This window comes from Rhinolophus sinicus, chromosome 15 (genome assembly GCF_057876585.1).
Source record: "Rhinolophus sinicus isolate RSI-liver-muscle chromosome 15, RSI-T2T, whole genome shotgun sequence".
In the NCBI taxonomy this organism is placed as follows: domain Eukaryota; kingdom Metazoa; phylum Chordata; class Mammalia; order Chiroptera; family Rhinolophidae; genus Rhinolophus; species Rhinolophus sinicus.
The window spans coordinates 22,383,981-22,399,903 of NC_142515.1; the positions used below are offsets into that span (position 1 = coordinate 22,383,981).

Consider the following 15,923-nt stretch of genomic DNA (forward strand, 5'->3'; position numbering starts at 1 on the left):
CTCTCTCCAGTGCCTAGCTTGGGACCAAGGTCAGACAAGTCACTCAGGGGCTGCGATACGTTGGAGAGGGGGCTGAGCTCCCTCCCTTTCCCATGAGAATCCTTTATTTACCCCAACTGAGGGGTGGGCCTGGGGTATTAAATAAGAACTGGAATAGGTGGGGATGCTGTACAGAGGGGCCCAGGAAGGGGGCTGGTATGTGGACAGCAGCTGTTCAGTGCACCTGAGGCTGGGGGTGCCCGTGGCAGAGCCCTCCTGGTGGCTCAGGGGACAGGCCCAGCTTCTCGGTCTCCTGTTCCACTGACTGGCTCCCGTATGCACTGTCCTCCTTCACTTCTGCTGGGGGAGTGGACACAGCGAAAGGGACAGGAGAGAGTCAAGGCCTTAGGCCTCCCACTCACAAGGCCCAGATCCATCTTCCAGGTAGGACCCTTTTACCTGTACTGGGCAGCTTGTCTCGGGCCTCGGGCCCCCTCAGCAGCCTCACTCCTTCCTCTAGGCCCATGTCAGACAGAGCTTCCAGCAGGCCTGCCAAGTCTCCACCAGCCAGCTGGAGAGAAGGAAGAGGTATAGTTAGGGTTTGGGGTCAGGAGTTCTGGGGCCAAGGAAGCACGTGGGATCTGAGACCGGGGAAAGGAGGCCAGTCACAGAGCAGGAAATGGGGTCCGACCGACCTTGTAACTGCGCAGGAGGCTGCCACTGGGTGAGGTCGTCTTTCGATAAGTATCCACCAGACTGCGCAACCCCAGCCGTTCTGCCAGCTCTGCCCAGCTTCCCTGAGCTTCTGGCCCATCTAGCAGATGCTCCAGGTCCTGTAGGACTGTATCCTCAAGTGGCAGCTCTGGCCCTGAGGGGGACACACACACAGAGATTATCAATGACCTCTAGAGATGAGTACAGGCACAGATCCCTGGATACCACCTTTCTTTCACGGCAACCGGACAGACAAGGCAGAGCCCTTCAGAGGTCCTGAAGGAGAAGAGCCCTCTGTGAGCAGGGGGCAGGGGGCTGGCAATGGGTGAAAAGATCTCACCTGCAGGGCTGGGTGGGGTCAGGGGGAGCGTCATGGTGTCCTGAGCAGCGTTTAGCAGCAAGGTCTTCACCTGGGGAGACAGCCTCAGTCTCGACTCCTCCCATCCCAGCCCTAAAGCCTGAGTACCAGACACGCTGCACCCCCTCCCTAATCCCAGACCCCCTGTTCCCTGGTACATCTAGTCCTAGGCTGGCCTCACCTTGGTGCTGCGAGTGAGGTCAACAGGTGTGTGGCCCCGGAAGTGGCTCTGGGTGTCCCTCTCGGGCTCCTCAGAATCGGAGTCGCTACCAGAGGTGGGGGGCGAAGGCAGTGGGCACAGGGGTTCCTCGTTCTCTGCGTGGATGTCAGCACCTGGGGGAGGGAGGGAAATGGGAGTCCACGTTAAGGACTACAGAGTGGGGGGAATGGGAACCACCCCGTTTCCTCTTCCCAGTCCTGTTCATATGCCCACGAAGGTGAGACTGACCAGCCTTTAAAAGGAGGCGCGTGAGTGTCGGGGATCCCAGTCCAGCTGCCAGGTGTAAGGGTGTGTTTCCCGCAAAGGTTCGAGCATTCACATTGGCACGGAGCTGTGAGGTGCAAGGGAGTGGTTAATCGCAGCCCCAACCGACCTGCTGCCCCCTCGCCCCCATATCTTCACCATCCTTGGTCCCTCCACAGTCCTCATTCCCACCTTGGTGACCAGATGGGTAACCAAGCCCAGCTCCTCCATCTCTGTGGCTAGATGCAGAGCTGTTCGGCCCCCCTGCCGCTCTGCAGCCTCCACTTCAGCACCGCTGTCCACTAGCAGATCCAGGCACTCGGGGCTTCGGGCACGGACCGCCAGGTGTACTGGGTACAGCCCTAGAGACACAGGAGTCTCAGCCTGTGGCTGTGACTCCAATGTGGGCCCCTAACCAGCTGACTTCTACATCTCATGTTCACCCTAGGCACTCAGCAGTTACCCTCCCTGGTCCCCACCCTTGCCCCTGCACCAGATGAGGTGAACTCACCTTCGAAGTCCGGCATGTGCAACAGTTGGGGCATGGCAGGAACCCCACTCTGCAGCAGTGCACGAAGCAGGCTGGGGGCACTGGCACCTGCCCGCAGTGCCAGGTGCACCGCTGAGTCTCCGTGCCGATCCAGTAGGGCGGGGTCTGCGCCTACCTGCAGCAGGAAGCTCACCACGCTGGTCTGCCCGGTGATCACCGCCAGGTGCAGGGGCGTCTGGGTGCGCAGGCAGAGTGAGCCAGGCCTGCCCCTGGCCTAGACCCACCTGCCTTCCAACCCCTCCCCTCTCACCAATAGGTGCCCCTGACCTGGTGCAGGTGGTTGGTGAGGTTGACAACACCGAGGTGCCGGGCATGGAAGATGACATGGGCTATCTGCTCGATGACACTGGTCTGCCCGTGGATGATGGCTAGGTGCAGGGGCCTGGGGGTGGGGGAGTGAGACTCTGGCCTAGCAGGCCCAGCCACTCAGAGCACCCTCTACTCTTAAACCCCCCACCGTCTCCATAATCTCCTTCCCTGGGGCCTGTTGAACCCAGATGTTTCCAAGGGCAACACAGCACCTGAATTTAATCCTTCCTGAGCACTGTTTGAGGTAGATAAGTACTATTATTGTGCCTCTCTAATGGTCCACAAAACTGGAGAGACTAAGTACCTTGAACAGAACTACCAGTACATAGCGAGGTCAGACTTGAAAGCGGGTCTGGCCAACTCCAGGGCCCTGCCTCTCTGCGGGTCTTTCCCGCCCCGCACCCCACGACCTTCCATTGTGCGCCAAGTCCTAGGCCCCCACCCTGCGAGCCCCAGTCTCCCACCACTCCCGCCCACCCGCCCACCTACGTGTCTCCGTTCTCGTCCTGCGCCATCAGCAGGTGGCGCTGTCCCGCCAGCAGCGCGCGCGCGTCCGCCGTGACGCCGTAGTCCAGCAGGGCTCGGGCGCTGCGCTGCGCCAGGCCGAATAGGCGCGCGTTGTACTCCCGGGCTGGGGGCGACAGGGGGCGTGGGCGGGGGCGAGGTTTCCCACCCCCAGCGTCTCGACCGCCCGGATTCTGGGGACCATACCTCGCTGCAGTAGCTCCGGGGCTTGCGGTCCAGGTTGGGGGGCGTCGGGGGACGCGCTCCGTTCTGCAGCTGCTTCCCCAGCATCCCTGCCAGGCGCCCCGGCAGCCATTTGCGCCCCGCCCCCGCCTCCTGGGTAACAGCCCATTGGGGCCGGGCCGGACTGGTAGTGGTTGTAGGCCAAGGAGGAGGGGAAAAAGCCGAGGCTGCCACCTGTGGAGACAGGCAGGGCTGTGGGGAGGGGGCAACAGCCAGGACTCTCCCAAATGTCTTCCCCCACAACTTCTCTCCCTTTCCCCCTCCCTCCTCCATCGCCCTTCACTCCACAAGCACGCCCTCACCTCCTCCTCCAGCTCCTCCATAACCCCCAGCGGAGCCCCCAGAGCCTCCACCCATGTGGGAGCCACCCCCGAAAGGCTGGGAGAAGGTGGGCAAGGCTTTCCTTCGCTTCCGCTGCACCTCCTCCTTGTCTGGGGGCAGAGGGAAATGAGATGTTAGAACCCCAACTCATGATGGGCCAATCCTTAAGAGCCCTGTCCCGACGCTGGTCATGGCCCTTTCTCCCAAAGCCCTCAGGCTGGCTCCTAGGACACTTCTTCCTGAGACCTTCCCCACTCCTGATTTGACTCACAGGTCCCCTGATCTAATTCTTGGGTCCCTCGCGCCCAGCCCCCACCCTCCAGCCACCCTAGGATCTTCCGCCCAGCTCCACCTTCCACCAGCGGGTAATAGGTGAACTGTTTGGAATCAGAGACATCCCCTCCACGCTTGCGTTTCAGTTGCAGGAAAACAGTTACAGGACGCTCGATCTTCATCTTGTGATAGGGAGGCGTTCGGAACACAATGGCATACTGGGGCAGAAGGAAGATGTAAGGTGTCACTGAGGCCTTGGCCTAGATGGGCCCCCAGGCCTGGCCCCAGCTCTAAGGTACCTGTTTATGAACATCTGTGGGAGAGAAGTCCCCAAAGGCCTGCCATCCATTCTCATCATCCTCATAGAACCGAACCTCAATGTCATCTACAGGGAAAATTGAAACTTGGCCACAGCTCCTAGTGGAATCTCCAGGGCCATTTGTCCTGAAGTTTCCCTGGCCCTCAATCTTTACACTCAGTGTCCCTAGCTCCCAGCTTGGGCTCCAGCCTCACCTTTCTGCACCTTGTCACAAAGTAGATAAACCTCGTCTCCACCCCGCACAGAGCCGGCTGTCTTGTCCATTCGGGAAATCTTCAGGTTCGAGGCCCCAGGAGACTCTATGGAGGTGAGATACCAATTATATGAGATGATGTAGGAGTCAAGGCCCTATTTGTGGAACCAGGTGCTTTGTGTCATTATCTGAACGGCACCAAGAGATACAGGAACCTCTAGTATCTTCATTTACCCAAGACGGAAGCCATGCTCAAGAGGGGAAATGACTTGCTCAAGATCACGGAGTTCATACATGGTGGGGCAAAGTTCAAACTCAGGCCTTTTTAACTCCACCGCTTGAGGTTGCCTCCCATGCTCTTTTTGACACCCAGGCCTTGCCTTCCAGGTAGTCAGGATACTCACTACTGTCGTGGATGGGCTGGGAGATAACAGGTTTCAGGGGCAGGGAGAAGGAGCCATCACTAGCTCGAAGGAAGGCAGAAAAGCGCAGTCGCACAATGCTCAGATCCATCACCTTCTTCAGCTCCTTGGCCTCCTGCTCCAGCTCCCGACGTTCAGCCTCTGGGTGGTGACACACGTGACCCTTGGACACCTCCTCCTCTATTCCTTCCATGACCACCTCCCATGGCCCACTTCCTCCCCCCCATACCCGTAAGGCCCTGAGGCCTGGAGCGGAGTCGCTGCCTCTGAAGTTTTTGTATCATGATCTCCATCATGTTCTTCTTGGTCACATGCAGGACGCCCAGGTTGTTAAATCTGGGTGAGGGAGGGGGAGTCAGAGATCTTGCAGACAATTATTTCTTCCTGAGGCACCCCCCCCCCCCCCACTGCCGGGGCTCAGCACACCCCTACTTCCTCTAGGAAGCTTTTCTGGTTTTTACTTGGGGCCTTGGGTTCTGGGGCCAACCTAAGTTTTTCCCCTTGGTCAGATGCTAAGTTCAGAGAGGTGGGCTGGGGCCTAGGACTGGCAGGCAATGAGGGGGCAGGGGTGGGAGACACCTACTGGGCAGTCATGTCCTTGGGCCCCACAGACACAGCGCAGACCCCCAGTTCCGAGCACTGCTTGCCCACCAGGCTGTGGGCATGAGCACGAGGTGGGTCACTGTGCGTTACCAGGTCCACCTCGATCTTGGCTGGTCCCTCGTAGTTACAGATCTAGGAGGGGTGAGGGCTGTCAGTAATGCCCCTGGACACACTGTCCACTAGCCCACCCTCAAGCACCACCCTTGCTCACCTTGACAGTGGGATACGTTTTCCGGCCCTTCTCACTAGAGGCACCTGGCAGTCCTCCATGGGAGGGGCCTTCACAGCCATATCGAAATCGGAAGCCTCGCTGAAGGTCCCAGGGCAGAGTGACATTGTGACCAGGAGGCCCCCCCCCCCCCCCCAGCCAGCCATACCCCCTGCTAGCAGTGACCACAATGACTGCTAGTGCCTGTCCTGAACCACAACCACTCTACTGATCAGCAGCGGCCAACCATCCCAACAAAACGTGGCTTCTGTGGTCAGTGACCCTCCCCATGGCCACCCAGCTACAACTACCCCATCTGCCCTCAAAGCTGAAGCCATCCCACACCATTCCTTCCCTTCACTCACCTGCTTAGGCTGTTCCACAATCACCAGGTATGGTCCATCAGCTGGGGACAGAGGGGCCTTGCTGAGCCCGGCTCTCTGACCCATCCCCAAGGCAGAGGGCACATACTCCTCCCTCCCCCTCCCTCTAAGACCAGGAGAGGTCAGAGGACTTATCAACCTGTGTCTAGGGCTGGCTCCTTGGGCTCCACAATGGATGGGTTGAATTTGAAATCATCGTATTCAATCATGCCATCCAGATCCTGGTTTGGAGACAGAATGAGGTGGCAGCTGATTCGGAGCCACCCCCAGAGCCCTCCACCTCCCAGCTCTCTAAGCCTTCAGTAATCACCCCCTCTCCTCCCCAGGCCCATAAGAGAGCTCCCATTGGAAGCAGTTTGCAGACAGACTAACAGGCAGGCTGAGATAAAGTGAAGGTACTACAGGTGTGGGGGAGCAGAGGGGACTCCGACAGACCCGCAGACAACCAGACAAACACAGGGGGTCAGCCAGCCGGGTTTGGGGCCAGGCGGAGTGACTCACTGGGTCGTAGCAACTCTCCATGTCTCTGGGCTAGGCCCGGCTGTGTGGCGACTCCGGCCGGGTTCTCTTTCCCAGAGTTTCAGTCGCCCGCCTTGGGTCGGGGTTGGGGAGTGGGGGGAAGTGCAGAGGGGCGGGAAAGACAGATCAGGACCGGAGTAGAGAGGAGAGGGGGGGCCCAGATTTGGGGGAGGGTCGGATCTCCTCCAGCCACCCGTCCGGGTGTGGCGGACGAGATCCGGTGGAGCGCGAGATCGGGAGCTGGGCTGGGCCGGGCCGGGGAAGGGGCAGGAAAGTTAGAACAGCTTAGGAAAGTCCCGAAAATACCAGGGGGGAGGCGGGGCCGGAGGGGGCGGGCCTGGAAATGACGCCACTGGTCACGCCCCCGCGGCGGGAGGGGCGCCAGGTTGGCGGCGCTGGCCTGTGGACACTCGCAGCTTGTTGTGGGCAGAGGGGCAACCAGACCTAGCGAAGCCCCCGTGAGGGTTGGGCCCCACTCCTCACTCCAGAGCAGGGGTCGGGGACCGGAGGGTCTTTCACGGCTAGGAGAGGCTCCAAGTCCCGGGCCAGTCCTACCTCCCGCCCCTTTCACCTCCCCCATCCTGGAGTAACCTTGGGATTTTCTACCCTGAGGGAGGCCACGGCTGATTCACCCCGGGGGCTTTTGGGGGGACATTCCTGCTGTAGGAAGGCCTCCTGCCCAAAGGCCTGTAGGCGGGGGCTCTTCCCAGCGGGGGGCCCCGGGGTTCTGCCCCGAGAACCAGTCCCTTGGGCCGTGGAGCTAGGGGAGGAAAGGTGTCTCCTCCTTGGGATGGGTTCCTCTGTTCCCTCTCCTCAAAACACCTCGATAGCCGTTGACTCCCACACCACATGAGTTTTGGGTGCCCACGCCCCTGCCCCAGTCCCAAAGCCGTTTGTGATACTTGTGTGTCTCCATCACAGGTATATAAGTGTTTCAGCTCATGTGCTTGCGTGCGTGTTGTGTGTGCATGGCGTCAATATGCGTGTGCAGCTGAGCATGTCTGTGTACAGGTGAGTGTCCTTAAACGTCTCAGTGTGTACACATGTCTGAGCATATCTTGATATGTAAAGGCGCAGGTGAGCATATATTTGAGTTTGTGCGTGAAGGGTATGGGTCCAAGCTCACCTGTGCACGGGTGAGCGTGTTTGCGTGTGCATTTGTGTGCGAGTTTGAGTGATGGACTGTGCATTCGCCGGCTTACGTACAAGTCCGCGTGTTTTGTACAAGGATATCGATGTGTATCCGGGTGTCTTGTTCGTGTGCGTGCTCTCTGTGTGTGTGCATATGCTTTCTCCAGCTCTGAGTCTCCATCAGTTTAGGACACACTCCTCCCGCCCTTCCCCGTCTTGGCCACCCAGGGGTCTGAACCCGGCTACTCACCGCGGCGGCGGCTCCGGTTCCGGCTTCTCTCCCGGCCCGACCCACTTGGGAAGGGTCGCGACACCTCTCCAGCCACCAGCGCTCCAGTGGGGAAAGCCCCTTTACCGCCCCCGGGAGGGGGGAATTCCCGTGACGTTGCCGTGCGTCACGCCCCATGCCCTTTTTCATTGGCTGAAAGTTTAACTCCGGACGCGCACAACCAATCCGGAGCGACTCAGGCGCGCCCCTTAGGGGGCAAATATTCGCGCAGCGCGGGGAATCGGGAGTGGGTATGATGGTCAGCCAGGCGTGGGCTCTGGTAGGGGGACCAGTCCCAGGCGGGATCCGCTGACCGAGCACCATCCCCTGGTTGACGCCCCGACTCCAGTCTCCTCACCCACTCAGGCCTGCCTCAGACGGCTGGCAGCCCCGCTGCTACTCGGCTTACGCAGCGCCTAACGCTTGGCCACCTCTGGAACTGGGGAACCCCAGGGGGAAGCTGACCGGCCCAAGTCCTCTTGTCCCCCGCCCGGAGCGGGGCCCCATTGCCGGGAAGTTAGGGGAAGAGGAAGGAAGCTGATCTTTCAGTCGGTCCCAGGGTGCCATCTGGCGGCCCCCCTGTGGAGCCGCAAGGAGACCGCGTAATCCTTTTTCTCCGTCTCTAACTCATTGTCCCCTGGAAAAGACCATCTGGACGTAAACTTATTCTATAAACAGCAGGTTTACAGAGGGCCAGATTTTAAGACCTAAGCTCAGGACCTCCGTGCTGGGAAAGGAAAATAAGGTGTTTATCTGGGAGACTCAGGCTGTGCTCATCCATCACGGAGATTTGGAATGTTAGAGTTAAAAAGACATCCACAATCTTAATAGTTCAAACTTCCTCTGATGTAGGAAATTGCCATTTATATAGTTCCCAAAGTATGCTTCACACTTCTAGTGGCAGCAAGGTCACTTTCACAAAGTATTGACTTCCAGGCCGGACATCTCTGGTTGGTAAAATTTCTCTTTAGGTGCCATGAGTAAGCTCCATTCCTGGAGTCCTACGTTGGGCTCACAGTGGAACACAGACTGTTTGTTGTTTCAGATCTTTCCTGCAACTTGCCCCCGACCTTCTAAATAATGGAATTACAGGCCTGCACTAGCTATGCATAAAGGGAGACTATTGTGGCCCTTTATTTGGGCTATTTCCTATTACTTCCCCTTCCTCTTCATCTTGCCCACAAATGGAATGTGCCAGGTACTATGTTAAGATACTTCAGTATAAGTTCTTGTTCTTCCTCCCAACAACCATAGAAGATAAATATTACCTTTCTTTACTGATGAAGTAATTAAGTCTCAGAGAGGTGAAGTAACATAGCTAGAAAGGGACAGAGTGAGAATTCAAACCCAGTCTGTTAGCTCTGGGATGAAGCTTTCCCCAGAAATTCATATAAAATAAAGCAGGCCTTTCCACCCAACTGTGGGCCTTTCAAGTGATTATCATAAGATACCATCAAACAATTTGCTGAAATCCAGGGATACTGTCTACGACATTCCCCTGGTAAATCAGTTCCTTAACCCTTAAATTAAAATGGAAGGTTAAATTTTAAAATGGGCAGAGGACCTGCATAGCATTTCTCCAGAGGACATACGAGTACAGATGGCCAACAGACATGAAAAGATGCTCTAAGTCACTAATCATCAGAGAAACACAATTTAAAACCACAATGAACTATCACCTCACACCTATCAGAATGGCCATCATCAATAAATCAACAAACAAATGTTGGTGAGGATGTGGAGAAAAGGGAACCCTCGTACACTGTTAGTGGGATTGCAAATTGGTGCAGCCATTATGGGAAACAGTGAGGAGGTTCCTTAAAAAATAAAAAATAGAATTACTTCATGACCCAGCAATTCTACTTCTGGGTATTTACCTGATGAAATCCAAAACACTAACTTGAAAAGATATATGCACACCTATGTTCACTGTGGTGTTATTTACAATAGCTAAAATATAGAAGCCACCTAATTCCCCTCAATAGAGGATTGGGTAAAGATGTGGTACATATATGTATAATGGAATATTACTCGCCATAAAAAATGAAATATTACCATTTGTGATAACATGGATGGATCTAGAGGGTATTATGCTTAGTGAAATAAGTCAGAGAAAGACAAATACCATATGATCTCACTTACATGTGGAATCTAAAGAACAATAAATAATAAAACAAAACAGAGACAGATTCATAGATACAGAGAACAAACTGATGGTTGCCAGATGGGAGAGGGGCTGGGGGGCTAGGTAAAAAAGGTGAAGGGATTAAGAAGTACAAATTGGTAGTTACAAAATAGTCATGGAGATGTAAAGTACAGCATAGGGAATATAGTCAATAATATTGTAATCACTATGTATGGTGTCAGATGGGTACTAGACTAATCAGGGGGATCACTTTGTAAATTATATAAATGTCTAACTGCTATGCTGTATGTATGAAACTAATATAATGTTGAATGTAGAATGTAATTGAAAAAATAAATAAAATGGAAGGAGGTTAATTTGGAATATTCTAACTTAGTGAACCTGTGCTGGTTACCATTGATCACGACTGTCCCTTTAAAATGCTCATAAACCACCAGCTGAAATTGGCATGAATTTTTCCAGTCTCCACATTTCTAAAAGCACCCCTAGGGTTTAGCTATTTTAGTTATAAGATTCTGAACTATAATTCATTTATCTGAAGATTTTAAAAAAGAAAAGCCTTTATTATAGAAAATTTCAAACATATAAAGAATGGAGAGAACAGTATAATAAACCCCCATGTACCCATCAATCAGCTTCAACAATTCTCAGTGTTGACCTGGAAATTTTGACTGACTCAAAGTTTATAATCAGTTGCTATAGCCTCACCTATCTATAGGGGCTTAGAAAACCCATTGTTTGTTCACTAATTTCCAACCGAATGATTATCTGTTTCTGTACCTCGGGCTAGCACTGCACCTGGCCCAAAGCAGACACACCATAAATTCACTGTATTCATTCACCAATGAATAGTGAGGGCCTACTCTAGAAATCAGTGTCTTTGTTTGCAGATAAAAATCAAATGAATGTATGTCAGTTGGTGATCAGTATGATGGAGAAAAAGTGGGCAAGGGGAGGGGGTAAAGAGTGACAAGGGTTTTATACGTAGCAGACAGGGCAGGCTTTTCTGATAACATTTGAACAGTGAGTGACTTGAAAAAAGTTGAGGGAGTGAGTTGTGTGAATATCTGGGGGAAGAGCATTCCCGGTGGAGGGACTACCAGTGTAAAGATCTGATACGAATGTGTTTGGCATATTTGAAGAAAAGCAAAGTTAGGTAAGTGGGATAAAGTAAGAACTTTGCATTTTATTCTGAATGAGATGGAAAGCGACTTGAGCAATGGAGTGAAAATTATATGACGTTTTAAAAAGGCCCATTTTGGCTGCTGTGTGGACAGTACACAGATCATGGGACTAGAATGTAGGAGGGAGACCGGTAGACCAGTAGTGGCTTAGACTTGGGTGGTAGTCTAAGGTGAGGATGGTGGGAAGTAGTCACATTCTACATCAATTTGAAAGATAGAAGCAACACTACTTGCTGAGGAATTGGATGTAGGATGTGAGAAAAGAGGGGGTTGAGTTGTCCTTTAGTGATATGGGGCAGATTGGGAGAAGAGCAGATTCCTAGCGGGGGGGTAATCAAGAAGTTTTTCTTTGAAGTTTGTTATGTTTGAAAGCCTATGAGGCATGCAAGTGGAGATGATGTGGGTGGTTGGACATAAAGTCAGTGCAATGGATGGTATTTAAAGTCTTGACAGTGGACATTACCCAGCAATTGAGTGGAGAGAAAAGACGAGGACAAGAGCTGAGCCCTGAGGCATACTAATGTTCAGAGGCTGTGGAGATGAGGAAGAGAAAACAGAAGAAATTGAAAAGGCATGGCCAGTATCTCAGAAACCAGAGAAGAGTATTTCAAGGAGGGGGTGATAAACTGTTTACCTGAACTAAAGTTCCTTCTCAACGGAAGCCCAGGAGCTGAGGGGGGGTTCTGCTTCCTCAAGGCCATTTGTCTCCTAAGCGGTGAGCCCTAAGCAAAGGCAAATACTGAGAGCTGGAATAGCCACATTTTTCTGTTGTTCCTAGCAATTCTGTCCATTGTAGCTAATTCTGCACAGTTGACCTTTGAACAATGCGGGGGTTTGAGACACTGATGCCCCCACAGTCAAAAATCCACGTACAACTTTCAACTCACCCAAGACTTAACTAGTAATTAATTCTTCCCACTATCATTGTTATGTGCTTAGAAAATTCACATTTATTCTTGGTTGTGTATATCTCTTTCCAGTTTTCTAATGAATTCTTAGCTTACTAGGTAATAGCCTGTTTCTTCAGATGTTCAACCTTTTATTTCTCATGAGAAGCTACAGAAAAGGTATGTACAGACAGTCCGACTTACAATAGTTCAATTTAAGATTTTTCAACTTTACGGTGATGTGAGTGATACGCCTTCAGTAGAAATTGTGCTTTGAATTTTGATCTTTCCCCAGGCTAGCAATACGCTTGCTGTATGATACTCTCTTGTGATTCTGGGCAGCAGCCAGCTATAGCTCCCAGTCAGACACTCAATCATAAGGGTAAACAACCAACACTCTACATTGTATTTATTGTTAGATGATTTTGTCCAACTATAAGCTAATATAAGTGTTCTGAGCACGTTTAGGCTAGGCAAACTATGATGTTTGGTATGCTAGGTGTATTAAATGCATTTTCGATTTATGATATTTTCAACTTATGATGGGTTTATTGGAACATATCCCCACTGTGAGTCAAGGGGCATTTGTAGCTTTTCTTTTTTTTCCTTCTTCCGCCTCCCCCCGATTAATGGCAATGTGTCTTTTACTGTAGTAATTTTATTTAAACATTCACCATATTGTTTGATCATACCTCGTATATGTCAGCTGATCTTTCTGTAACAGAATGAGACTTCCAACAAGTTTTCTTTGTTACCGGCAGGGAGATCAGTTAGCAATCACTCCAGCTTCATTCATCTAATATTTGCAGACCAACACAGACTTGCCATATTCCTTTGTTCATAGGATGGTTTTCGGACTTCTTTGCAGCAGCCAACATTCTCTCCCCCACAGGGAAACACATAGAAGCTTCTAAAGCAGAGCTTGTGGGGCAGAGCTCTGTTCAGATGGTGGAACAGAGACATCATAGCTATCATAAGCCCAAGGCCTTAGTGTCTACCTGAGTGTAGATCTAGGCTTTTCTGCACTCATACAGAGAAATGCAGATTAGAAGTGTAGTCAGAGTCCTAAGTTCCCCAGGGTCAGGGTCACGAGTCTTCTGGTTAGTGTGGAAACTAGGCATGGTCTGGACTACTCGGGGAGGAAGGAAGGGAAGAGGTTAAACTAGTGTGGGAGTTTCAGGCCTCGTGTCAGTACTCTTCCACATCAGGCTGTTCTCATTTCCGAAGAGCCCTTTCATACACCTAAGGGAGGCACTTACAGAGAGTTCCAGACTTTTGGCAATATCCACATGATTATCCTCATCCACTTGGCTGAGCAAAGGGAAGCCTTGGGTGCTGCATGATCACAGTGACAGCTGGGCCCAAATGACGAGGGTGAGTGCCCCTAACTCTCCTTGAGGAGGTCAGCTGGTAGTACAACGGGGTACCACTCCCTGCCCTTCCCCCACCCCAGGGGGAAGGGACCATTATGGGGGAGGAAGTCTAGATGATGCAGATGCTTCACTGGGAAAGCTTAATACATAGCATTCTGCATCCCACCCACAGTACCTCAGCCACACAGCCTGCCCCATGCACACTCCCACCTGTTTTACCCTGACGCAAGGGACAGGAAGGGAGGCGTTTTCCAATCATGCTTCAGTGACTGGGATGGATGGAGGCTGTGGGGTGGAAGAAACTGTTCCTCTTCAGTTTGGGGCCAAAATGAATGTCCTGTGTCCACACACACACGATCACAGCTGTGGGCAAGATGCCCCCCCTCCTCCTAAGCCCCATGGGCTCCTTTGTGCTCCTGGACCAGGACGGGCATCTGAGGGAAGACTTCTGAATAGCACAGCTCAGCTCTGGCTTCCCTTGGACCACAGTCTAGGCTGTCTCAGGTGTCCCTCTTAGAGCAATTAGGGAAGTGGACAACTGTACTAACTGCTGGGACACCCCTGGTGACAAGGATGCACTACTGTGCTTGGGGAGGGAGCAGGCACGCAGCAGCAGTGAGGGAATGCTGACCCCAGACCTGCCATCTGTCTGGATAGTGGCCGGGGCCACATGCGCCAGACTGTTGGAGGCTCAGTGTGACTTCTGTCAATCAAGGCCCAAGCCCTGAATATCCTAACAACATGGTGCCCACAAGCTCAAGAAGGAAACCAGAGGGAAAGGCAATGATGTTCCTAAGACATTTATTACATCATAAAAAGTCCACTGGTGTCCTGTTTTTCCATATGTACATGCTCCTGTGGGCAGTCGCCCATCCAGCCCCACCTGCCCACCCTCCATGGTGCCAATCAACTCTCCAAACTGACCAACTAATTAATGAAAGAGGAAGAACTGGAGGAAGTGGCCCAGGGCTGATGGGAGTGGGGATGGGAGAGAGAAACAAAGTGCAGAGTGGTTGGTTGGGCTCTCAACGCCTGACCATGGGCAGGAGGGGCATGGGGGCGGGCACTGCAGGGCTGGCACAGTGATGCCTCCCCAGAGCTGCCAAGCTGTAGGTGATACCTGAGTGTGTTCTCAGGTTGGACCTCCATGAATGGAAAGCAGAGGAGGAAAAGGTCCTGCAGCCTGACTGGGTCCCAGGAAGGGCTACAGAAGTTCTTTGTCAGGTCCCCATTATTCATATAGCAGCGACAGCAGCTTGGGCTGGGCCTGAAGAGTTTGTGGCCCCTGGGACGGCTGGAAGGGGGGGCCAGGTACGGCCTGGTACTACTGGTCGTGGTGTCTGAGGGGCTTGTCTTAGTTCACCTCAGAGGTGGGCATGGGGTCTGTGGGGCGGGGTGTGGCCAGGAGGGGCACTGGTGAGGTGGCTTCGATGAGAGCAGGGTTGAGGATGATGGGCAGAGTCATGGGTGGCACGCCCACCTGCAGTGGGGAGGCCAAGGGCTGCAGGATCAGTGGGGGCTGAGCCAGGGGTGGAGGCCCATCTGGGGTAGGGCTCAGCCTGCTGGGGCTAGATGCCACAGGTGATCCAGGGGAGCTGCTGTTGGCAGGTCGGGCGCCCTCAGGCTTCTCAAAGTCTATAGGGAAAGCAGGGTGGCTGCAGTCAGACTCCCTCACACTTCCTACCTGGTTCAGCTGCTCCTCCCCAGTCCTGTGAGCAAAATGGCCCCTCCCAGGATAAATAGTTGGGAGTTTCCCTTGAAACTCATTCCAATGTCAGCTCTCTTATCTTTACCTTCTACCTCCTTTGCTGTACCGCTAGTCAGGTTAATTTTGGCCTGGTCTTTACTAGTATCCCTGCAGGGCAGCTTCTGCATATCCTCCAAGACCCTGACCCAGCCTTCTCCTCCCAAGCAGCTAGCTCATCATAGCTTATCTGGTCCTGCCATTTCCCATAGCAAGAACAGGCGAATAGGATTCTCGGGTTCCCTCCTTCCCCTGGCTCACAGCCCATGCCCAACAGCAATCCCAAGCGACCCTGGGCCTCCTCTCAGGCCTCCTGCTTCCTGCTCAATGCCCAGCAGGCTAGCTCAGATGGACTCACCACAGGCCCCCAGTTCAGAGGGCATCTCTGGGGGAGGTGGATGGCCAGGTGTCCTGGTGTCCCCAGCAGCAGGAGTCAGGTGAGCTGAGGCCAGAGGTTTTTGGGCATGAGGCTCCATGGGCATGGGGTCTGGGGAAGGCAGAGAATTCAGACGTCAGCTCAGTGCTTCCTTTCAAGTAGCACCCTGAACTACCCACCTAAAGCACAGAGAACTAGTTAGCTCCAGACTTTCTGATGAAGTGGGGCTGAACTCCCTACCCTGGATGACAGTCTGCTTGAAGAGCTCATCTCGTAGGTGGGGCAGAAAACAATCAATGCGCTCCCAGGTGATCTCCCAGAGGGCTGAGGGGCTGCCTCCTCGGGCATCTGCACTGTGGAAAATCTCTGCTGTGTCCATCACCAGGAGCATGTTCTTCAGAGACTCAGGGATGGCCTCAGACTGCAGGTGGCAGTAGGACCATGAGAACAGAA

The 15,923-nt window shown here is 53.3% G+C and overlaps 2 protein-coding genes across 11 annotated transcripts in view; both read right to left on the reverse strand.

The window, feature by feature from the left end:
• Positions 1–56: 56 nt before the first annotated feature.
• Positions 57–7,881, reverse strand: NFKB2 (nuclear factor kappa B subunit 2). 2 transcript variants are annotated; one of them, XM_074339126.2, is made up of 23 exons: positions 7,743–7,881; positions 6,344–6,434; positions 5,982–6,063; positions 5,825–5,865; positions 5,463–5,561; positions 5,232–5,383; positions 4,878–4,984; positions 4,631–4,789; positions 4,228–4,332; positions 4,014–4,099; positions 3,794–3,932; positions 3,423–3,551; positions 3,085–3,294; positions 2,863–3,004; positions 2,332–2,446; positions 2,026–2,239; positions 1,707–1,876; positions 1,500–1,602; positions 1,233–1,384; positions 1,034–1,103; positions 675–847; positions 439–550; positions 57–336 (listed from the first exon to the last, which is right to left on the reverse strand). In XM_074339126.2, the coding sequence occupies exons 2-23, from the start codon at positions 6,362–6,364 to the stop codon at positions 215–217; spliced, it is 2,703 nt and encodes a 900-aa protein (XP_074195227.2). In that variant the 5' UTR covers positions 6,365–6,434; positions 7,743–7,881; the 3' UTR covers positions 57–214. The 2 variants fall into 2 exon arrangements, with proteins under 2 accessions (XP_074195227.2, XP_074195226.2); XM_074339125.2 differs by lacking the exon at positions 7,743–7,881 and having other exon boundaries at positions 57–339; positions 6,344–6,665.
• Positions 7,882–14,134: 6,253 nt separating this feature from the next.
• The window catches only part of GBF1 (golgi brefeldin A resistant guanine nucleotide exchange factor 1), a 112,834-nt gene continuing 111,045 nt past the window's right edge, over positions 14,135–15,923 (reverse strand). For all 9 annotated transcript variants that reach the window (XM_074339135.2, XM_074339134.2, XM_019725000.3 and 6 more), the window contains 3 exons: positions 15,711–15,891; positions 15,453–15,581; positions 14,135–14,985 (listed from right to left, as the gene is read on the reverse strand). In XM_074339135.2, coding sequence (XP_074195236.1) covers positions 14,705–14,985; positions 15,453–15,581; positions 15,711–15,891 — 591 coding nt within the window. In that variant the 3' untranslated portion in view covers positions 14,135–14,704. The remainder of the gene's footprint in view (positions 14,986–15,452; positions 15,582–15,710; positions 15,892–15,923) is intronic.

Coding starts and splice junctions, on each gene's coding strand:
- NFKB2 (XM_074339125.2), bottom strand. CDS start 6,364: ATGGAGAGTTGCTACGACCCA. Junction 4,985..5,231: donor CCCAAGGACATGACTGCCCA/GTAGGTGTCTCC, acceptor TCCCTCACCCAG/ATTTAACAACCTGGGCGTCC. Junction 4,333..4,630: donor CCAGCCCATCCACGACAGTA/GTGAGTATCCTG, acceptor TCACCTCCATAG/AGTCTCCTGGGGCCTCGAAC.